Raw genomic sequence first — 23,412 nt, 5'->3', positions numbered from 1 at the left:
ACCATCATTTTGTTTCTTGCATTTCAGTGAAGAGGCGTTCCTAGCTGAACTTCTGACTGAAGTTTTTTTGATATGCTATGCAGCAAAATCCCCGTTGCCTCTATAGTAAAGAAAATCACATCAATTTTATAACTGTATACTATCCATGCATAATGATGTCCTAAATGGAAGTTTCCATTTAGGTCATGTCCAAAACAGATGGGCATCTTTATCTTCACCCTTTCCCAGGAGTAACCATGTTCACTGCATCACCATGTGTAGCTGTGGTTTTCACTACCACAGTACTGGAGTTTTTCCTCACGTTACCTGTGGGGTGGAAGAGTTGGATTTCCCCCTATTTTACAATTGGGGAAAAGACTGCAGTAAGGTTCTGTGACAAATAAAGAGTGGAAAACAGCTCCCCAAACCACAGGCCACAAAGTCCTGTCTCCCACGCTGACTCTATCTTTGATACTGAGGTTCTCTCCAAGGTCAGAGCACCTTTTTTTTGCTCCTTCATAGCTCCTCACAGTTTTAGCTTGAATCTGTGGAGTGAGGACTCATTTTCTGGGCTGCCATTGCTAAATTTTACTGCAGACAAATCCTGGGCACACAGAGTACAATACAATTAAGGAGGTGTGCTGGGTTGCCCCTGGCCACCAAGAAAGCACCCACCTGGTTGCTTGCTCGCTCACCCCACCAATGGGATTGGGGTGGGGGGTGGGGGGAGAATGAGAAGAGCAAAAGTGATAGAACTCCTGGGTTGAGATAAAGACAGTTTAATGGATGAAGCAAAACTGCGTGTGCAAGCAAAGCATAATAAGGAACTCATTCACTACTTCCCATTGTCAGGCAGGTGTCCAGCCACTTCTTGCAAAGCAGGACCTCAGCACACGTAGTGGTTGCTTTGGAAGACAAACTCCATAGCCAGGAACACGCTCACTTCCTCCTCCTTTCCCACAGGCTTTTATTGCTGAGCATGGCATTGTGTGGTACGGGATATCCCTTTGGTCAATCTGTCTCAGCTGTCCTGGTTGTGTCACCTTCTAGTTTCTTGGCCACCCACAACCTATTTACTGAGGGGGCAGAGTGACAACCTGGAAGCTGGGAGCTGTACGGCTCAGCAACAGCCTAAACATTGGTGTGTTAGCAACACTGGTTTAGTTACAAAAAACCAAAACACAGCACCATATGGGCTGCTATGAAGAAAATTTACCCCACCCCAGCCAGACCCGGTACAGGAGTAAAGAGTAAAACCTATCAAGCTGTACATCCTCTGAGGAAGGGATCATATTTTTGTTCTATAGCATCTCATGTAGCGTGTCCCGATTTCTGTGTTGGGCTGTTACAAATAATAAATGATTACATTCACACAGATCAAATTTTCACTGATATTGATCTCAAAAATCCTCTTTGCTTCACTTGCCATTGAATATTGCTGTGTAAAAGAGAATCAGAGGAGGATTTGGAGATGAGTTTCACTGTTATCGAGATGAATTCAAGTTTCTGTATCAGATGGAAGCAGGACAGGGTGAGAATCAGCAGCAGCCTAGCGAATCCATCTGTAATCTCGGGGCAGCTGGGATACTGTCAGGATTCTGCAGCCACAGTAGTTATGCCATTTGTATTTCCAACAGAGAGATTAACAGCACGCCTTTGAGCTGACAGGACAAAGGCACAAGAGAAAGGTGGATCTGTGAGGGAGCCACCTGTCACCGCCTTTTCTGCAGGACATAATGAACTCTTAATACTTAATTGTATGAGACCTGGAAAAGAAGCTTATCGTTTGAAACTCCATGAATAAACACAGGTGAAGTCTGAAGGGGGAATCTAGGTGCTTGGGAACAAGAAATGTTAGATAGTAAATTAGCATGAAAGGTACAGTTATTTAAAAGCCCTAACAATTTGGGGATTTTTTTCCACATCAATTGTATTATTGATTTCTATCATGTTGTCACACCATATGGTGCCTCATCCTTCTGTTATGGTTAATAACTGAGAAGAAGTAGTTTCAAATGTTAGATTCATGGCATGCAGCAACTTAACTAGCCATGTAGTTTATTTCCAGGGGCAGCACTCATCTTGGAGATGAACAACATTTGTCTTCAATTCCTTTTCTGCTGTCTGCCTCCCACAGAGGGTCTGATCATAGCGTCATTACCAATAATGATCATGATACCTGTACAGTGCTTTCTCATCAAGACATAGGGACACTGGCAGTAATTGCACTGTAGCATTCTTCCTGCAGTAAACCCACAAAAATCCAAATCTGGAAACAATACAGTATGGATAAAACTATACAAAAGTTGAAATGAGATGAGGGAAATCCTCACTTGAGGCACTGCTAGATGCATATAGGTCACAAGCAGATATTATAGCATTGGCCTATCCTCCTTTTCTCCTTCTCACTCTATGACTTTCAGTGTTATCTGCATCCTTTTCATGGCTGTGTTCCCCAAGTAACATGCCCTGGCTGTTTATCTTGAAAACAGCTCTGTCCATGGATGGGTAAGTGGGAAAGTTCATAATGACTGAAGTATTTGGTCATGTGCAAAGTATCTCTTTTGGGAGAAAGGTGCTGTAAGTGGTGACAATAAAACTGGAGACAGGAAAACCAAAAGGGAAAGAGTGCTGGGATAGAGGGATAACATGGACTGAAACACAGTTGTCTGTTGTCTGCTGACAAGTTTACTTACAGCAAGTGTTAAAGAATGCAGGTTAAGAACAATGTAAATCTTTATAATTGGTGGTTCCATGAAATGTTTTGTATGGTCTGCAATCAACTGAACAACTCCAGTTGCTGTCATCTTCTGATTTCACATGCGGGCTTCAGTTTTGATTGTAAAGCTATGGTAATAGGTCTCATCCACAGATACAAAATGCGAGGACTTTTAAGAGTCTTGTTTGCATTTATCAACATTTTATTGATTAAAAAAAAAAAGAGAAAACTTTTAGTAGGTCATCTGTATGAAAGGGTGAAGTCACGTAATCTTCCTTTATAAAGCTGAGATGTCAAAAGATATTTGTACTCCTAAGACATTTGCATTACACTGGCCTTGAAATCTGTTCCTTTACCACCTTTCTGGAGACAGCACACATTGGAAGACCCTTGGAGACATGTCTGTAGGAGCTGGACAGTTTGCTTTGCCTCCATTGCTCTGACCCTGTTGGATTACATGTGTGTTTCCTGGACGAGGGGTCCTACATTTCCCTTCTTTGTAGCAGTACCTGTCCCAAGGGAGCTCTGGGCTTTGAGGTATTCAACCACTCCATACATCACCATAGACAACACAAGCACAGACAATAAAATGTACAGTTTGATGTAGACTTGCAGTTTGGTGCTATAACCAAAGGCAATGACAAATCCAACTGATTCCCAGAGACGGTAATTTGCAAAGGCAGCCTCCTTGTGTTTCTCAAATAAAGTGCCATAGAGTGCTGGAAGGAAGGAGAGACACACCTTGTGAAGATTAAGTCTACAACCATGTATTTTCTGCAAAGGGAATAAATAGACCACAGTGGGGAAGGTAGACCCTCCCTCAGGAATGTCAAAGAAAGGAAAATACAAGCTTTGTCTTAAAACATTTTTATGCTCCTGTGACTTGTTTCAAGTGAAATAACAGACCAAAAAAGATAAAATAGAGACTATCAGAGAAAAAAGGAAGAAAATGGGAGGAAGGAAGAAAGGATGGGCTCTGTTGCAGTTGAGATGGCAGGAAGTTTATTTTTCAAACTATCAGCCACAGAAAAAGATGGTTCTGGCACTGACAAGTGAGTAAGTCAGAAGGAAGAGGAGATGGCCAGAAATGGTCCTTGACTCTATAGAGTCTCCATGTGTAACCATTGAGAAGGTTATACCAAGTCCTTACAGGCTTTCACAGAACAGGTGGTTTTGTCTAGGGACAACATGGCTCTCAGGAACCAAATTGCTCTTTCACTGTGGAGCAGAAAGGGTAAAGAACAATAGGGACCTCCCTGCTGCCATCCTTCAACATTTTTTGGGCAACCTGCAAGGACCCTGCATGCACCTGTTCTTCAAGCTGTTTCTTTTACCTACCTAAGAACATGCAGAGACTGTTCATGTAAAATGCATGTTCTTTGTTTTCACCAGAACTTGGCCTCAGGACCCTCCTAGGTGCAGCTAGCACAGTGTTGCTGATGGTAGTAATGTGTGCTATTCATACTTGCCGAGTTAAGGGACGTGAACTTACCCAAAACACTGAAATCAGAAAGTTGAGGAGAGTGCTACAACTGGGCTCAGATTTAATATGCGGAGGAGGTTTACCTCTCTGAGATAACTAGGTTTTCAGATTTTCAGCTCCTGGATGGTCTGGCAAAAGAATATCCTTGATGCATACAGAACCTCTGGGCAGCAACTGGAAAACTTGCTTGACATAGAGATATAGTTAAAATGATAATCCTAACGCAGTCATGTTCGGTGGGAAGCTCCCACTGTGTTCAGTCAGCTGCACACCCACAGTGGGGAGTCAGGGAAGGATTCCCAGCCTCTGGGTCCGACTAGTCGGGCACACAGGGAAGGTGACAGAGCTTGCTTTCCCCTGGGTGCTGAGCTAGCATCAGTGGTGATAAAGAAGCGGGCGTTTCCACTGACTCAGCTGTAGTGTACAGGGAGGGAAGGAGAGGAATATCATGAACCTTGACTCTCCTCATCCGCTTTTCTATTTAACAGCACATCTTTTTGAAATATTCAGCCAAAAGGCACAGAGGAGTACAGAGTTATCTAAAAGTCTGGGTAGGCTCAACTAACCCTTCAATTTTATTAAGAAGGAGGAGACATCATCTGTATGTAAAAACTTACTACATTCTAATTACTATAAGAGGACATTTCCTGAGTATTTAATTTTAGAAATGATGGAAAATCTGGACAAGCACATCACAAGATGTACTTAGTTCATTAAACTGGCTGAGTGTAGTATAGTGTGAGTTATTTGACGGTCCTTCACAGTTTTGCCTAATAAATGAACAAGTACAAGTTGTTCATGTAACTTTGCTGATACACCCTGTGTTATCTTCTGGAAAAGGAGTAGTGAGAAGAGTTTAATATAGGAAAGTTACTGATCCCATGACAATTCTATGTGTAAAGATTCTGGCTTTCAGCTAGTACTTGTTTTCCCTTGCTATTTTGAAGCCTTCTTTTCCAATCAAAACAACGTAAGGACTGAGTGAGAACCTAGTCCAAGGTTTAGCTATAGGAAGGCGTGACTCGGCAGGAAATTTCTTGTTTCCAGGATTCATTCCAGGAAAGCTACATAGGAGCACAGTGGTGGTTTGGTGGTTTTACTTCGAACTTAAACATTCGTCATTATCACAAACACTGTCAAGTGCAGTGTGGTGCAAGTTGCCAGGCTGAAGTTTTAGCAGGACCTGCCAGGCTGGCTGAGTGCAGAGGCTGCTAGGTCTGAATTCTTGCAGGTCACTTCCATGGAAGTTATCCTCCCTATTTACCGTTGCCTGTTTTCCCACTCCTTCCCCTGGTACTAGTAGGCATGGGTATATAACAGGACCGCTGGAAATCAATCCCAGACTGATTCATATCCTTTCTAAAGACGCACGTCAGCCTGGAAAAAACTTTATTTTACTGTAGTCTGCCCGATAGCTCTGCGCTAGACAATTGTTACACCCCAAGCACACTTATTGCCAGTGGGGTAACAATAGCATTTGTGTTCAGGTTAGATAAGAGAGGGCACTATACACTCCGAAATGAATCAGCTTTCGTTGGAAATAAGTGAGAGTGTCTACAGACGTACACAAACATATTAGGAAACTTTTGTAAGATGAAGTGACTCACCTACTGGCAGCCCATACATCCTCTAGGGGGAACTCCAGTATTAACTATCTGCAGCAGGCCAAAGCAAGCCATCTTCTGTCACCACAGAATGACTTAAGTATGTGGCACAGTGCCACTGTATTTATTCAATGGTTAATCTACTGAGGCCCAAGCAGCTGTCATGGGAGCTTGCCGAAGGAAGGACTGCAGAGCTTAGTCCCCAAAGCTGTTTTAGAGGTCTTATCTCACCTTTTAGACTTTGGGGCTGGAAATTTCTCATATGATGTATATCTATATAAAACTGATGAAAAGGAGAAGAGATTTAGTCCTAAATGGGCATTTCAAACTGAAGAACCTGTTTGGGGATGCAGCATTATGGAGTAATGTCACTGCACCTCTCTGATAACGTTTCATGTCATCACTTGATGTTTCATTGTGACAATGTGACAAAGCAAACTGTATAATTCTATAACTGGCAGCTGTGGAACAGCTAAAGAAGGTACAGACAAAAAAAGATACTGTGCAAGCATAAGGAACATTTGGGTTTTTCCCAACTAACACAAAGATGAAATTTGAACAAGTATCTGTCAAGAGTCTGGGAATGGACATGACCTGTTACAGTGCTGTAATAGAGGTCAGTCTTGTCACTTAGCTGCAGAGCTCACTTGCCACCAGGTGTGAAGCGTTGCCCACCATCTGTGCCTCATTGGGAGGTTGGGAACTGCAGCCACTTCCCAGCCACCTTCTCTGACACTTAGGTCCTCTGTACTTACCCCTTTTTTCCTAACAAGGGCATCAGGTCCATCTGTCTCAGGCATGCAGGGACCTTACTGAGGGGATGTCCACATCTCAAAGGACATCTCAAATGTATGTAAATCCCTGAAGAGAGGGTGCAAAAAGGATGAGCCAGGCTTTTTTCAGTGATGTTCAAGAAAAGTGGGCAAGAAGTGGTGAGCACAACCTGAAACATGGGAGATTTCCTCAGAACATCAGGAAAAACTTCCTCACTATGAGGGTGACTGAACACTGGCACAGGTTGCCCAGGGAGGGTGTGGAGTCTCCCTTCCTGGAGATATTCAAAAGCTGACTGGGCATGGTCCTGGGTAACTGGCTTTGCCTGGGTGGCCCTGCTTGAGGAAGGGGGTTGGACCTGGTGACATCCAAGTCCCTTCTAACATCAGCGCTTCTGTGATTCTAAAAGAAGCCAAATGTCTGAGGGCAAGGCTTTCTGGAAAACAGAAAAGTGGGATAAAGGACCCACCTTCCAGTGGAAAAATAAGATATGGCTGTCAAGAGTGTTGGGAAGAAGCCTGATGAGCAGTCAGGAAGACTGGCTGAAGGAGCAGGAAACAAATGAAGAGTTTTACTTCAGAGAGAGCAAATCCTCACTCTTGTCCTTCCATGAACCTCATCAATGAGGGCACTGATTTAAAATTGTACCAAAGGCACAGGACTGTGGGCTGTGATGAGAGAAGGTGCGAGTGTGTCCCTTGTATGTAATAGCTCTCCTCTAAAGGATATGAGCTGGAGCTGCTGCAGGGACAGAGAATCTAGCTGGTCACTTCCTCATGTGTAGAGGCAGGGACCCTACATGTGCTTGAAAAGAGATCACAGTGCCGGGCAAAGGACTGTGGTGTTTTCCCTTTGGCTCTCTAGGAGGGACATGACAATTTATCTAGTGGGCAAAATCATCTAAGCTGCTGCAGCGACCAGAGGGACCAGAGGGAGGGAGGCCAAGACACGTAAGCTGGTGTGGGCCCAGATGTCTAGTTCTGTCACTTGCATATTCCTATGGCATCTGCCAAATACAAACTTGAGACAGAGGAAAATATTCATGGAATAAGAGGCAAAGTAGTGGAGCAGATGGGAGAGCATTTAACTATCTTTCTGACTTGGGCTATGGCATTGATTTAAAAAGAATGTGACTGACAGTCATGAGCAGACTTTACTTCATCATCATAGACTATAGCTCTTTCTTGCCCATTCCAGCATTTTAGAGTCTTTCTTTAGTGCCTGTAAGAGAATTTCCTCTAATTTTGACTAAGGGAAAAATTTGACTAATTCCTTAAGGAAGTTGGTTTGTATCAGCTCATTATCTGAATTCTAAGTACATAATAATTGCACTATATCATAAAGCAGAAAAAAAGATTGTAAGAACAACCATAATGCACCAGATAAGAAGTCCAATGGTATACTTCCAGTAATAGACTCCTGGGATAACAGTGTAAGAAATGAGGCAAGTATACAGTGATCTTTCCCCTCCAATATCCTCCTGATGCTGGCAATCAAAGACAGGGACTTCTGAATTGGAGATTTCCTCCGGACCACCAGGTTTTAATAGCTCCAAGAACTTTTCCCCCTGAAGTTATGTAAACCCAGCTTAAAAACATTTACAATTTTGGCAATGAATTCCATACTTTGGTTATACATTGTGTCAAAAAAAGCATTTATTTTGAATTCTATAAAGCCTGCTACCTGAGAAATTTATTTGGTGCCACTAGTTCTGTTATTAAGAGAAATAGTGAATTTCTAATTACCTTCTCCATTCTATTAATGATCTTACTGACTGCTTTCCTTACTTATCACTTGTCCAGGGTAAAGAGCTCTATTTTGTAGGTCTTCCTTCAAGTGGAAGTCTCCCATGACTCTGCTCCTTTTTATTGCCTTCTTATGCCTTTTCACATCGATTTTTGAAATGGAGCAGATCAACTACATGGATTTATTTGGTTGCGTAATGTTGCTCTCTGTGGTTTTCTCCTTCAATTTTTTCTAATAACTCCTAACAACCAATTTGCTGCTTCTTTTGTTGCTAGCCTTTGAGATCATTTTTTATCCAGAGTGCTTTCCTTTATTGCAAAAGACAGACTAAATGTATCATTCTTGTTAGGTTTCTAATTTTCTTTAAAATATGTATATTCCTCCAGAATATTTATTCTGAATACCCGTTATCATCTTCTGCAGTGTTCTTCTCTCTTCATCTTGGAAAAAATTGTTTAATGAGTATTTTACTTTCCTATTTCGAACTTGTTCCTATTTCTTCTACTTTCCCATGAGCTGACATATTACTTTTAGAAGCTGTCATAAACCCATTATCATTTTTATGCACACCTTGTTTTATAAATACAAACATGCAGATTTTTATACCTCAAGAAATACATTTTATTGTCACCAGGACTTACCATTAGTTTGTGTCTGCCAAATAGCATCAGATAGACCCCAAAGAGCAGGGAATATGAAAAACACAGCAAGCTGCTTAGGATGAGGTTTCCACAGCAGTAGTGCTATTATACATGCGGTGTTTGTAACCATGGCTGTTGATTTAGAAAGGAAGAAGAGAAATATAAATGTGATTACAAACAGGATAGATAGTGGTAGATAACACTTCTAAATTCTTCCTCCAACTAGAGCACAAGGCAATCTTAAAATCCTTCCAGTTCAATGAGATTTTTTGCTGACTGAGTTGATATCACATGAAACGTAAGACAATGCAGTCCTTTGACAGCCTTCAATTAGTAATTGTGAGCACTTTTCTGAGCTGGGAGATCCTGGGTGCTGGTATGGCTGTTAATCCAAAGGAGAGAACTGCCACTGAGTAGAAGGGGCTGCTGAAAGACTTGCAGTCACTATGTGAAGCATGTGGGAGCTGGGAGGAAGCACTAATATGCTCTCCTTACCTAGTCCTTAAGTGTAGGTTTTCTTTCAGGACCGCAGGAGACAGTTAAGGATATCTAGAAGGTCTGGTGACTTTTTGTCTTGCTTTTTAAAAGCAGTTTGTAAATGAGTCATTGATTCCTCTGCCCACAGGTGCACCTTCACAGGCTGAGTACAAAGACCATTAAGCAGAACTGAGAGGTTCAGAGGTCTTGCTTTACTAACAGTACAGTAATAATATAGTAATTTGGGTGTAGTAGTACTATTGGGGGTTTTATACTCTAAAATGCATTTCATAGAGTGAGACATACACCTAGGACAGAGACATACAGAAGAATCTCTGAACTAGTCACTGTAAGATAAAGGGCTCCAAATTTCTTCTTCCTTGCCCAGGTTTAAAATTTCCTGTGGACCGTGGAGGAAATGCCTAGACTGTCTAAATGCACATTGACTCAGTCAGAAATGTTTCTAATAATACAGATTACTGTGTAGTGGAAGTAAGATATCAGTAGACTTCAGTATGCTTAGTGGGTATAGGGACAGAAATTAAATACTTTTGGGTATTTTATATGCCTCCATTACTATGTTATACACTGGAGAGGGAGATGTTCTTAAATATTCAAATCTCATGGCAACATGAAAATTACTGTCCCATACATGAGCCCTCAAGCTGTTCTAGCCTGGCATATGATTTAACTTTATTTTTCTCTCTATAGCACAAGTAGTGAAAACAACACAAGGCCAACCTTTAAAAATTTTCCTGAAATTCCCAGACCGGTTGCTAAAATTTCCAAGTTTACCATTCCCTGAGTTTCAAATCAAAAACTTATCTCATGAGCTTCTCTCTTGCTTTTGCTCCATGAAGGTGAGGAGGTTTCCCCCCCAGTGGAGAAGTCCTTCTCAGGTATAGTGTAGGCCACAACATCTGTACTGTAAGACCATTTATCATTGGTTGCATTACAGCTATAAAGCATCAAAGCTGTAGGGCACTTTCTGAATAGATAGTGCCCTCAAAAGCAGGGTGAACTATGCCACCAGCAAAGTGATGAAAGGCAGTGACCTCACCACAGTGCTTAACTGTGCTGCATCTCTTCTCATGAATGAAGTTTGCCTCCAGATTGACTTTGATTTTAATTGACAGCTGACAGAAAGCTCTCCCTTTGTAGTGCATACAAAGTGGGGAGCACTGGATTTGATATATTACATGAGATGATCAGGCCTTCATGTGACCTTTACATACCTATTGCAAATAGAAGTTTTCTACCCGTGAAGTGAGAGATCTTTCCAAAGAGCAGAGAGCAGAGGGAGTTTACAGCTGAGAAGCAGATCATCACATAACCAACATAAGGTATGCCCAGGGCACAGGTCACATAGGTCTGGAAGAGAAGAGACAGTGGTGCCACATTTTCTTCAGTGAAAATATAGAGCTAAGATTCAAGGGTCTTAGCCTGAGTATTCGGTAAAGAGCCAGCACGGACAAGATCGAAAGAGCACAGCTAAAGAGTTTGCTGACAAGTCCCTGGTGTATTGACATAGTTGGCCTTCAGCAGTGATATTCCTAACCCATTTCCCAATCATGCTGGTGCCATGCAAACAGAGCAGTAACAAGCCAAAAAAATCAGAGCACAGCTCACTATGCAAATAATACTCCTGAAGGGGGCACGAGGAATTCTCTTCCCTTCCCTTCATAGCCCAAGAGATGAAAATTGACAGTCAGCACTATGGTCATTACAGAGCAGCTCACAAGAAATGAAGATGACCTCACCTGTAAGAGCATACGACCAACGGAGGTGGCCACAGAGCCTCCCTTTCAATCCATTTAAACAGAGCAGCAACCACACTCTTCTGTCTGCTTATATGTAAGGTCTGAAAGCTTAAGTGTCAAATAAGCAGCTCAGAAAGGTTGCCCCCTTTCTTTGGAGGCTTTCTCAACCAATGTCTGGAGAACACACCTGCTGTATGCCTAGGTTTGTAGAGAAACTGGAGGAGCAGAGGTGGCTTTCATCGTTTCAGTCCTTCAGGGTTTGGACCTGTTGCACTAGTGACCAGTGAGGGCTTTCGGCCAGCCACATTGAGGATTTGCCCTCTTACCGTAAAGGCTGTCAAAATAAAATACGTGGTATGTGTGCTGACTTGCACTTATCCAAACTCTAGGGAAACCAGAAGGAAGGAAGATATAAAAGCTTTGCAGACACTTGGCTTTTCTCCCAGTTTGTTATTTACAACAAGCTGAAGAGTTTGAACCTGTAGCTCTCTGCTGTGGCCTCCGCTGGTGAGTTAAGCTCTCTACAGCATTCTTTTTGAGGCTGTTCCAAGGGACATATTTACTGCTGGCCTCTCCTGTTTGAAGATGTCACTCAGAGTTCATTCAAGTAGAAGTAAGCAGTAATTTAGCAAACCACAAATCACCATGGAAAACATCTTCATTTAACAAGTAAATATAGATCAGATGCAACAGTAAGACACAAAGACACAAAAAACAGTCAGGCAGAAATAGTTTTCATTGTCATCCACACCTTTGTGTAGTCACCAGCAAGAAATCCCTGTTCAAACCCACTGTACATTGTCAGAGGGATTAGAAGACACTGTCTTTTATCTTTAAGATGCTGGAAAGTTGCTAGGAACGTAGACCAAAAGGATGTTGTCTCTAGTATTTCATTCTCAGTCTCTGCTTGATCCAATTTGATCTGGTCCAGAAATATAACAATCAGCAACACAGCTAGCACACCACTAGCTGCAAAAACAAACCAAAACATTAATGAAAAACTGAGGAATGCTGGAAGAATGATGGGAAGTCGCTTGCTGCTGTTATTGTTCTGACTTAGTGCTTAGGTCTCTGTGGGATGTTTTGGCAGATGCCTTTGATTCCGCTTCAGTCTAAAGGCCATTTCTGTGTAAACACAGTGGGCTGATCTACATTCACATCTTCTGCATACAGCTGTGCACCTCGCAAATCCCCTCAGTTTAGCTGTGGCTGGCCTGTTGTGACAGCCGCTGGGCCAGCTGCACGGCCACAGAGGGTGATGGCTCACCCTTCCAGGGCAAGCCCAGGGCCGCAGGGATGGGGAGCTGGCCAGAAGCAGCTCCCTCGGGAGCTGTAAAAAGGCTTTACATCAACACAAGAGAGGAATATTCACTTCCAGTGCCAAGGTTTTCATGGCTAGGGGGAATCTTCCTTCAAATACATGGAAAGAAAAATAAAGGACTTGAAGTAGAACTGCTGTCTTGGATCCCAGTATATGTTGCTTTTTTTCTTTTTCTTTTTTTTTTTTTTTAGGTCAGCTTGGAGCCGTGCTTTGAGTATGGAATATGTGCTATATTAAATATGATAGTGAACAACTCTGGATGACTTGAAAAAGATGGCAGTTACAGCTTTGAAGCTATAATTTCCTAGCAGAAGCAGTATATGAAAGAATACGTGGGGCAGTTAATCATAAAATGGTCATGTATGTATCAGTCTAGGTTTGTTGCTTGTGGAGAGAATCAGTGTGATTTTTTTTTCACGTTATCAAGTAGGTAACTGTGTCTCATGATATACATGAAGCAGCCACAGATTCACAACTAATTGCTTCGTTACAGATGCCAGGCATGATTATGTTTCCTCTCTTACCTATGCTGACTAGAATTCCATCCTAGTGGAATTCAGAGTAACAGGAGAACCACACACCTTTTCCCATCTACTTTCCCTGTTTAATGTGCTCCTATGATACAGTGTATGGGCATGCTCTTTTCTGTGAACTTTTAATGTCCAGATACATTAGCAGATTTTCAGTAAATTGCCTCAATTTCTTATTGCTTATTATTTCTCATCCATGTCTCCTAGAAGGAAATTTTATTCTCCAGTGTCCTGGTTCTCCACCGTGGCTGAGCTGTGAACCCTTTGTGATGTAGGTCATTTCGGTTTTGCTAGGGTGTTTATTAGTGCTTATGGACTGCTTGCTGGACTTATAAGGGCAAGAGCAGAACATCCGCATCTACAGGACAAATTTTCTAACAAATATGTCCAATGAATCAGGAACATTTGTAGGAGATAAGTAAATGCATGGCTTAATAGTGGTTGGTATGAACATAAATAGAAACATCCACGGTCCTTGAGAAAACTAAACAACAAAAGACTTATCCGTTATTGTCTCCACCCAAGCTGGGCAAAATATGTATTCAGCAACCAAATAGAGGAGACATCTTAAAAAATGTCTGTGAATGAAGTATTTAGCTATGCCATTTCCCTCAAGGTAGGAAAAGACATATCTTTTATGAAGAGCTTAAAAGAAAAATGAAACCCTACCGATGCAGGGTCAGTAGACAGCAGGGCTGCATTCATTTTGCATGAGCAAAGCCTAAGGGAGTGTTGTATATGTTAGTCATCATATTTAAATTTAAACTTGTGAGCCAAATCTGCCTTTAGCAGAAAGGCATCAGCTCCAGCACACTCTGGAAGGGAAGTGAGGGGATATGCTTTGCATTTTCTCACCCATTAGGAATGGAGGCTGGGGAAGCAGGGAGGGTTTGCTGCAATGCCCTTGTCCAGTGAGGGCTGGCTCTAACCAGATCACATACTCGCTGTTGGAGCATATGACAAATTCCATGCATCTGTCTCAGCGTAGAGAGTACACCTATGTGCAGAGACTGCAAAGATATTTTAATAGAGCTAAGGTGACATGTTACCTTGCCAGATACTTCCTATTTATACAGAGAATAACTTGTTTTGAGCCGGATACTTTTTGAACTTTCTTCACAGAATGAATCTTTACAGATCTATTTATATCTTTCCAATTTTTGATGGCATCAGCTTTCCTTGTCTTTGACTCCTCCTAGCCTTATGCAAGGAAGGCCTATAGCAGCTGTAGCTACTAAACGGGACATGCGCCAGTTTGCCTAGTGCTTCTTTTTATCTTCGCCTTTCACACTAAGGTATTATAATTCAAGCATCACAGCTGACAATTGACTGCAGTTGTAAAATCTCAGCAGGGATCCAAAAACCTTCCCCCAAATGATTGCAGTTCTGGGAGCCGTGGTTCTGGTCCACCTCTAATTACAGTGCAATTTTTGTGCTAAAACTGTTTTACACATGGCAGGACACCAGCCAGGCATCCCCAGGTGACTAGAAGCTGGTGAGTTCAAGTACCACTAGCTGGGCTGCTCTTAGCATCTTGGACCTCTGCCTGCATATATAAATCTGCCCAATGCCATCAGTAACTAGTTCACTATTGCTTATCCTGAAGATGGTGAATTTAAAACTGTCTCAAACATAACTGGATAAGCTGCTGTAATCCTCTAAATGCCATGTGGGCATACTTTTGATTCTAGCCTGTAGAGCAACACTGACTTTGGTTGAAACAGTGGGGTCACCACACTGGGTTTCAGATTGATTCCAGATGAAAAGTGTAAAGAATGTCTTGTTCCTTTAAATAAAAATGATACAGCACTGGAACAAAGCATTTGAAACTATTTAGGAAGGAGTTGTTTACATCTCTCACATATCTTATTTCCTTTTAGCAAATTGGATTGAAGGAGGAAGTTGGAAACTTGATCTGTAAAGTCATACTGGGTTTCACAAAGAGTAGGTTCCCCATCAGTGATATTCATTAAAGACTGCGTGGGTTACTTACCAGTGTAGGTTCCTAGCAGAGTGTAGATTAAGGAGCTGGAGGATTCTGCTGACCCGGTGGTGTTGGTGGTATCAGTCATGCAGTCATATGCTCCGCAGCATGCCAGGTTTTCTTCTGAGATTTCCACTAATTCAGTAAGAACCAAAAGAAAGGCAGGTCACAGAAGAGATCAGATGAGTACACACTATATGTGAGGACATAAGGAGAAGGGAATCCAGTGCTTGGTGATTGATCCTGGTTTCAAGTTCTTCCTAATTAGAGATGCTTAACTGCAGAATCCCCTTTAACACACAAAAATTCGGTTTAACAGAAACAGTTGCTCAAAACAGAACACTGAATTGATGGGTACATGGAGTCATAGACTAAAGCCAGAGGCTGAAATCTGAATTCAAGCTCAGTTTGCAGTATTTAAAGTTCCAGCATGTATCTGTACCTCTTAATCATAATACCCCACAAGACAGTCCTTCAGTTTACAACTCCAGTAAACGGATCGACCTCAGTTCTTACAGCCAGAGCACATGATTCCTCTCCAGATAATTTCTGTATACATTATAGGAATGGAAAGCAGCTCAAGGCATCTTTTTGTTTTATAAATTCAAATTATGATTACCCACTAATGCAGTCTTCCAAGAAATCAATTCTTCCTGGCTTTATTATTTTATTACTGGTTTTATTACTCTTTGTGAACATACTTGAAACTAGAACAGTTTGGCAGGGTTTACAGTAAGACCTTTGCTTTGTTCAATCCCACCTGTGTTGTGCTGGGCACGTGTCAAAGCCATACACATGCATGCACTCATGTACCCTGTGTGAGACCACAACACCGTGCCCACTTCCTCCAGTACCTTTTCTGTAAAGGAAAAATACTAACCAAAGTGTAAACCTGAATAAGCTGCGTAGTGGGGGAGGGTGGTCAAAAACCCCATACAATTATTTCTGTGCTTTCACTGAAGGATTTGTCACTGGTCCAAGCATAACAAAGGGCAAATACAGTGTACCTTAGCTGATTCCTTAAACAGGACTTGATCTGTAATTTTTCAGTTAAGGTTATTGTGTAACTACTTTTAGTGTGCTTTTCCCCATTGCTTGTGATTAAAGTTACTGCAATGTGAATCAGCCGTTTATACAGCTTCATAAACAAGTTCAGGTTCAACATCAGATAAAACCTAATAACATAAAGAAGGAAATCATTGCCTTTCTTTAGCCAGTGGCTACTGCTATACAGTTTTGAACAAACAGACCCTCAGCAAAATTACCATATGCAAAAGGTGAGTCACACTAGTGAGGTGTGGAAGAGTGTAAAACAAGTTTTTTATCTGTTCATGCATCATCTGAAGATGAAGATGTGCATGCAATTAGTGATATGGAAGCTGCAAGGCAGCTCCGTTCCTCTGGAAATAAGGCTGAAACATTGATGAGTGACAAAGGGTAACTCTTGTAATTTATATTGATTACTGTCTTCTGTTGTAGTATTACCTCATACTGTAGCGTGCCTTGCTGTGTCTGATGCAGTGATGCAGGCGTTGTGTCAAGTGTACATATGCATCTGTATTTTATGCATTTTGATTCTGCAAATACATACCATATCTTTCCAATTGCTCAGTGAAATTATATATCTTAAGTACATGGACAATATGGGTGGATATGTTAGAAGAGAGCAGAAGAAGTGAGTGGCTGGAGATCCTTACCCCCTCGCCCCCCCAAGAAGCACCCTCTAGGTCTAGGTTAAAGCTGAGTCTCACTGAGAAGGCATAGTTGGGAATTTTATGGTATGGCTGCTCATCACTGTTGTGAAGATATGTAAGGCCTTTGGCTTTGAGAGCTGTTCACAGCACACCACCCAGGAACGCAGCATTTCCTGAAATCCAATGTAATTAATATAAAAGAAATAAAAGAGTTTCTTTAGAATTTAAAGGAAGATCCCCAGATGTAAAACTAGGAGGGGATTCGCAAGACTAAAAAAAAAAAAGAGTATTTTAATCCTCCTAATATGATATGTGCTGTGAAGCAGAGGGGAGTAAAATGGTTGCAGTCTGTGCAAACCCCATAGCTGCACCACAGCCTCTGCCCTGCAAATGAAATCAGAAGAGGCAGTCCCTCCGAAGACATTGTGTGGCTCACTGATCAGGTCAGCAGGGCTCTGTTGCGCTTGATACAGTCCTTTAGCATTCTGCTTCGATGGTGTTTCATCTACAGTTGCTTGGGTTTAGAAGAAGCATGATTTAGCCTAAGTATCACACTTTGTGACGAGTACTTTGCCATAAACCCAAGGATTCAAAGATTAAAACGTAATTCTAGTTCCCTGACATTTAGTTTTAACCTTATACCTATTTGAATACCCTCCAGAGGACATACTGTTTAACTGAGCCAGGGAAGAGAGGTAACTTCTTGCTATTCATAGTAGCAGTGTATATGGAAATCACTTTCCATGTCCATCCTGTTCTGAATTTGACAGGATAGGGAATTCATGGGAGACTGCGATGACAATACACTGTAGCACTTTGAATCTCTGAAGTGGCATCCAAGTATTAATTTATCTTCAGAACTGCCCTTTTAAAACTTACATCAATTACAAGCATGGGAAACGAGGGCAGCACTGTTAAGTGATTTCTTCAAGCTACATCGGCGTCTGCTGCCTGAGCCTGAAATACAGCAGAGGAGCCCTGGCATGCAGACTCCTGCCAACAGCTTCTTCTGTTCCTTGACAATTCTGTAAAGCACTCATTTTCAGCAAGCACCAGCATCAGCTTGACTAACCTTGAATGTTTAACAGCAAATTAATCCAATACTACAAGCTTCGTGAAAGAGCTGCTTCAGTGTTTTGCCTTTTGTTTTAATCCACTTTAAATGGAAGTCAGATGTGAAAGACCGTCACTGCCATCCAGCCTATCTATGCTTTATAACACAGGAGTGGAATTCAAAAGGAATTCAATAGACTTCTATTTTTGAGCTAGTTGTCTGAACTGTCTTTATAGCTGATGAAGGGTTGATAGAAAATAGACACTTCCAGAGAGCAATTTAGCCCATGTATTTTAGATATCTAGAGCTAACTCCCATCTGAAGTGTCTGTTTTCACTGACTATGAGGGCTCAGCTACAGAAATCTACCTTTTAACTGTCTAGAACTAGCAGATGTTTATAGAAAGTAGGGCCAAGATTTTTAAATATATTTTACCTTTGGTAGAAGCTTGACTAAATATCAAGGATGAGATAAGATTTCCGCAGATGCCAGAGGACTGAAATATCAGAAAGAAGACCCCAAAGTATTGGTTGATAATGTCTTTCCCATTTTTTCCTGCTTTCTCAGCGTATAAATTGCCAGCAACAGTGAGATAAGTGCATTTGGCAGACCAGAGTGGTGCTCCTCCTAAGCCCAGGATCACAGAGGTAGGGATTAGTGTGTACCTGCCAAAGAACACTTTATTTAGCATAGTTATTATCCATTAGCATAATAATCATTTACCCAAAGATCCAGAGGCAAAAAGAGACATCAAAGAAATAGATTTCTCCTGTGTGTGATTCAATAAATCTGTTACATGGAACCAAGAAAGGGGCAGTCCTAAGAGGTTTAGGATGTGCAAGCACCCCCTGCTGTGTCCAGGGGCTAGGCCTAGGCTGGCCAGCTCTGTGCTTACGTAATGGAGAATTAAATTGCACCTGCCCTTCAGAAGGTGGATCACAACAAATTTCCTTTGTGGAGTTGTGTCCCCTGCCACTGGAGAGCTGACGTTGTTCATCCACCTCTGAAAGGGCAAGGGCAAGGCAGGAGCTGGCTTCCTCCTGTGGTCCTCTGCTCTCAGAGCCACTGGCTGGAAGGCAGCCTTCCCTTCAGTCTTTTCAAAAACAGTCCTAAAAGTAATTTTAAACAAAATCTCTGTTCATTTTTTGTTTGTTTGTTTGTTTTGTTTTATTTTGTGGGTTTTTTTCCTTTTCTGAAGGGAAATCTCTGCTACACACATGAGCTAAAGAAGCAGCTTCAGGTAGGTGGATGGATGCATTCTTTCTGGCTTTTTGCACATTTTCACCTCTCTGCTTCACCTGCTACTGGATTTGTTTATCCATGTTTCTTGCAGGTAACACCTTTTGCATCCAACTTTCAAATCCACAACAGAGAGGTAGCATAGGAATTAAGAAAAAGAGTTTTGCCCTTACTGTTTTTGTTCAAACACAATAGACAGGGTTAAAGTATTTAAATTGTACCAGCTAGCATAGAAGTTCCCTAAGGAGAATGCGATGTAGCAGCACATAGAGCCTGTGATGGTCCACTTGCAGCCCAGCTTCTTGATGAGGATTGGAGGGAGGAACATGGATGAGAAGATGAGTGCAGCATAGATAACACTTAGGGAAGCAACGCCCAGGCCTTCTTCTGAGTGGAGACTGCTCTGCATGGACAAAAACAGTGGCTGAGACAAATTTTATCACAGGGACATGTTATTATGGCATATGGAGAGAGGCTTCAGGCAGAAATAGAGGCACACAGAAGCTGCGGCTGTGTAGTACTGTCTCTTTTCCCCAAAGCAGCCTGATTATGGATTCATGGTTTCCCTCACAATGATAGCCCATTTGTCAAAATACGATGCAAAACCAGGTGAGGATTGCTTAGAGTCAAAGCCTTGGTAAGTCAGATTTTAGATTATTTAATGTAATTCATTGGAGTTTCTCTTTGAAAACAAGCTGAATGAAGGGCAACTTCTTTTCTTGGCCTTCACTTTTTGTCTCAGGCAGGAATATCCTCAGATCTGCATTGCAAGGGCTGACTTAACAACAGTGGAAGATTATTTACTTTAAACTATGGGTCTGCTAATTTCTAAATTCTTCTGAGGCCAAGGTCCAAATACATTAATATGCTTTCAGCAGCCCTTTGTAATTGGAAGTAATTGATTTACCCATATTTTCTCAAGGGAGGAATAACATTTTACTGATCTAACCAGGTTTTATATTTTTACGCTCCAAATAGTTCTCCTCTTGGCTTGACACTGTGGAAGTTGCAATGAGAAGATCAAGATGCTGCTTAACAGTGTTTTCCTGTTTGTTTTCATTAAAAGCTGACACAATCCAGTATGACTTTGGAAGGGGGAATGGATGCTGGGAGGGTAGCTTTGGAGAGTGCTGGAGGAGAGGGGGGCGGCTGGTATTTGCACTGAACATTTCCAAACACTTCCAAGCCCTGTGGTGGCTGTGTGGTCCAGCCATGCAGGACAATGGTGGCAGCTGGGCAGCACCCTTGGCAAGGAGCAGGGATCAGGACCGTGAGGTGAGGAGGTGCTCTGTTGAGCAGTGTCAACACATTTGAGAATCAGAATGGTTGTTTTGTAAACAGGCAAAGAGCTTTCCTGGTAACAGAGATCTTATTTCTGAAATACCACATGCCTGGTTTTGTCAGCTACAGCTGACAAATTAGAAGCCAGGCCTTCAAAATCATATAATTAGCTGATTTGTTACTGGTTTCTTTTGTGGGGTTTTTGGTTTTTTTGAGGCTTTTTTGGTGGTGGTGATGGTAGTGGTTGGGAATGGAAATAAATGAATAAATGACGAAAATTTTCAATGTTTCTCCTGCAGGCTACAATATAGTAAAATAACTTATTGCTGATTGCACCTTAGCAAGTCCTCTTTAACCAGCAGAACAAAATGAAGAGAGAAGAGGGATACTTCATGAATTGGCACCACTCCCTCCTGCAGCATTAGGGAGGCTTTATGTTCCAGCACTTAACCTGAGCGTGCACCGTTTCAGGTTATGGGGCTAACTTGTGGCTTCTTGGGTTTGTCTTTCCCCTGCCTCATTAGTTTGCCCAGCTCATAACATCTCCATCCACTTTTGGGACTGTTTTTGCAGAACTTCCCTGAACTCAGAATCTGACAGTGTCAGCAAACAGAAACTGCTCAAGGAGGGGAGGAGATGTGCAGAGCAGGGCCCTCTTCCTGGAATGAGGTCAGCTCCTTGTTATTGCAAACAAATACATCATGGTATGTATCAGACTCCACCTTTAAAACATATAGATGCCCACACCAGTGAGAAAATCCAAGCTAATTGATCAGGGTCATATTTTAATATCCTGCCTAAAGTTACTCATGGATGGCTTATATCCACTTATTTGTTATCAGACCAGCAGAATCTTCTAGTTTGAGAAGTTCCTCCTTGTGATTATCTACTCTGAAGTATTCATAGACAGCAACAGTAACCCTTAGTCTTTTATTTTGGCTGTGCTAAACCAGCGAGATCTGATGGTATTCTGAGCCTTCAAGTCATTCTTGAAACCCGTCTCTGCTACTGTGGTTTAAGATGTTCATGCCAATACAAGCCACAGCTGCCTTTGATTTAAAATAAATTTTTTATTATTATGTTATATCATGATGCCAGGAATTATTGTATTATTTATACTTCAGTCATTTAATGGATTTGGCATACATTTTTATTATTCCACGTTGCTGTATAATAATAAATATAAAACAATTTAGAAATATTCAAAACAAACCCTTTCCAGAAATGGAATTTGTTTTTCATTTTGCAATGTCTTCTTTTGAGAAAAATCTCAGAAAAATTTAGTTTTCACCCAAACAACTTTTATGGGCCTAAAGAAGTAAGTCTGACACGATTATTCAAACTGTTTGAGAAGTACTAGAATAAAATATTTAAAAAATGCTATGGATCTGGATGACGAATACTAACCTGCAGCCAGCTGATGTCCTAACCCACCTCATAAAAAATAATTGCACGTGCCTTCCTCCCAGAAACTGTGGAAAGACTGACAGTTTTTGCACTACCAGGTAGGTGGCCTAATGCCCTGCCAGCCAGTGGGAGATACTCCGCTTACCTGTAGACTCTGGAGTCCTCCATAAGCAGTGAAGAGAAGTAAAAATCCAAAAGATATTACCAAAACATTCTTAAGATTCCTTTCCATGTTGATTCATACAAGACAAAAGGTCTGGCAGTAGACAGAGCTGATCCAATTATTCCAGGGGGTGCACTGAGTTGGAGAAAAACAGCTTATGTTTCGTTGGAAGAGGTCACGTCTCACTGCACTGGTAGTGGAAAAAGTTGTTAATTATTTGAGGATTGGCCAATGAACTTTACTTTTACTGATACTGAAAACTCTTTATGGAATTGTTACTCATTTACCAGTTGTGACAGAGGCAATAACGAGTGCTCCCAAAGGACATCTATCAGGTTTTATTAGATAGGTATAAAAGTCACTTGCAACACTTGGACCAATTTTAGTCTTGCAGTCATACATTATATGGCTCTCTGCTATCACTAGCAAAGGAGAAAAATGCAAGCAGTGAAATGATGCTCTGTCATAAAGATACACTAATCCATAAAGGGCGAAAACTAAAGGATCATACTGAAATCTATGTTAGGCCAATTGCTCAGCTAAGGTTAAGGAAGCATACTAGGAAATGAGATCGATTGTGTTACAGCGTTGTCTGTACACCAGCTCTATACCTGGGCAGTGCAGCGAACCAAAGTTGCTGGCTGCTTGGCAAGCGGGAGAGTCTTCCTCCTTGGTGAACTCTGTGGCTTTGGTGTTTCAAATTGACTAAGTCATACTCATGAAGATCACTATTTCCCATCTTTCCCATCAGCCCAGAAGCCAAGAAGCATGAATTTAGCAGGTACCCAGAAAAAACCCAGCCTTTGTGGGATGCACTTGCCAGGGCTACCTGATTCAAGGAGTGAAAACTTTCCTCCTAGCCAGCCCACCTTGCCCTGCGTGCCCCTGCTTTCCCCCGTTTTCAGAGCCTGCCCTTTTGAAACTGCATTGTCCTTTTGTTCTTGAGGCACTGACCATGCTGCAAGTCCTCACTGAGTTTTTGAATATTCCCCTACTGAGCAAAGTCCTCTTTGCCCCTAAGCCTGGCACGTCGAACAGACCCTTCCTGCAGCTGTAGCAGAGGAGAGATTTGAACTTGGGAGCAAAGTGGAATCCCAATAAAGTCCGTGCTATAACGTCGACAGATTCAGGCGGAGGTGGTCTTTAGGATGTCTGCAGTGTCTGGTGGCAACGCACCGCTAAGACTTGATCTAAACCCCACTAGGTGGCACGGTTTTGCTTCCCGCGGGGACACTCGGGGGGGGGGGGGGGGGGGGGGGCGGGAAGCTTTAACGCATTAGTTCATTTAATACATTAAAGAGGTCACAGCTAGTTTCTACTTCGGAGAAAATTCCAGTATGTGATTTTTTCATTTTCTTCTTTTGTCTTATAATCTTCTTGAATGAAATAGCACAGAAAATAAAATCTTCTAATTCTCTGTTGTTAATGGCACTTCTATATTGCAAGCCTAGATAGTGAAATGCTGGCTTTTTGTTTTCCAGACTACTATGCTCAGCATGCAAACACTTTCAAGTAGATCACAATGCTGCTCTTGTTTTGCAGTATTTGTAATCCTC

At 41.8% G+C, this 23,412-nt stretch overlaps 1 protein-coding gene across 3 annotated transcripts in view; it reads right to left on the bottom strand.

Annotated features, from left to right (window-relative positions):
* UNC93A (unc-93 homolog A) overlaps positions 1-23,050 on the bottom strand; it is a 28,218-nt gene extending 5,168 nt beyond the window's left edge. For 2 of the 3 annotated variants that reach the window (XR_003561656.2, XR_003561657.2), the window contains exons 1-7: positions 21,839-23,050; positions 19,227-19,408; positions 18,202-18,431; positions 15,028-15,153; positions 11,935-12,152; positions 10,659-10,794; positions 8,947-9,078 (exon numbers count right to left, since the gene is read on the bottom strand). Coding sequence is in view for 1 of the 3 variants with exons in the window: in XM_005443113.3 (XP_005443170.2) it covers positions 3,152-3,417; positions 8,947-9,078; positions 10,659-10,794; positions 11,935-12,152; positions 15,028-15,153; positions 18,202-18,431; positions 19,227-19,408; positions 21,839-21,925 (1,377 nt within the window). In the remaining 2 variants the exon portion in view is untranslated. Of the gene's footprint in view, positions 1-2,877; positions 3,418-8,946; positions 9,079-10,658; positions 10,795-11,934; positions 12,153-15,027; positions 15,154-18,201; positions 18,432-19,226; positions 19,409-21,838 lie in introns of those variants that run through there. The other variant, XM_005443113.3, reaches the window with a different exon arrangement.
* Positions 23,051-23,412: the final 362 nt, after the last annotated feature.

This window comes from Falco cherrug, chromosome 6, assembly GCF_023634085.1.
Source record: "Falco cherrug isolate bFalChe1 chromosome 6, bFalChe1.pri, whole genome shotgun sequence".
Taxonomy (NCBI): domain Eukaryota; kingdom Metazoa; phylum Chordata; class Aves; order Falconiformes; family Falconidae; genus Falco; species Falco cherrug.
Note: the sequence above shows the minus strand (reverse complement) of the source record. Positions and strands in the feature narration are given on the sequence as shown.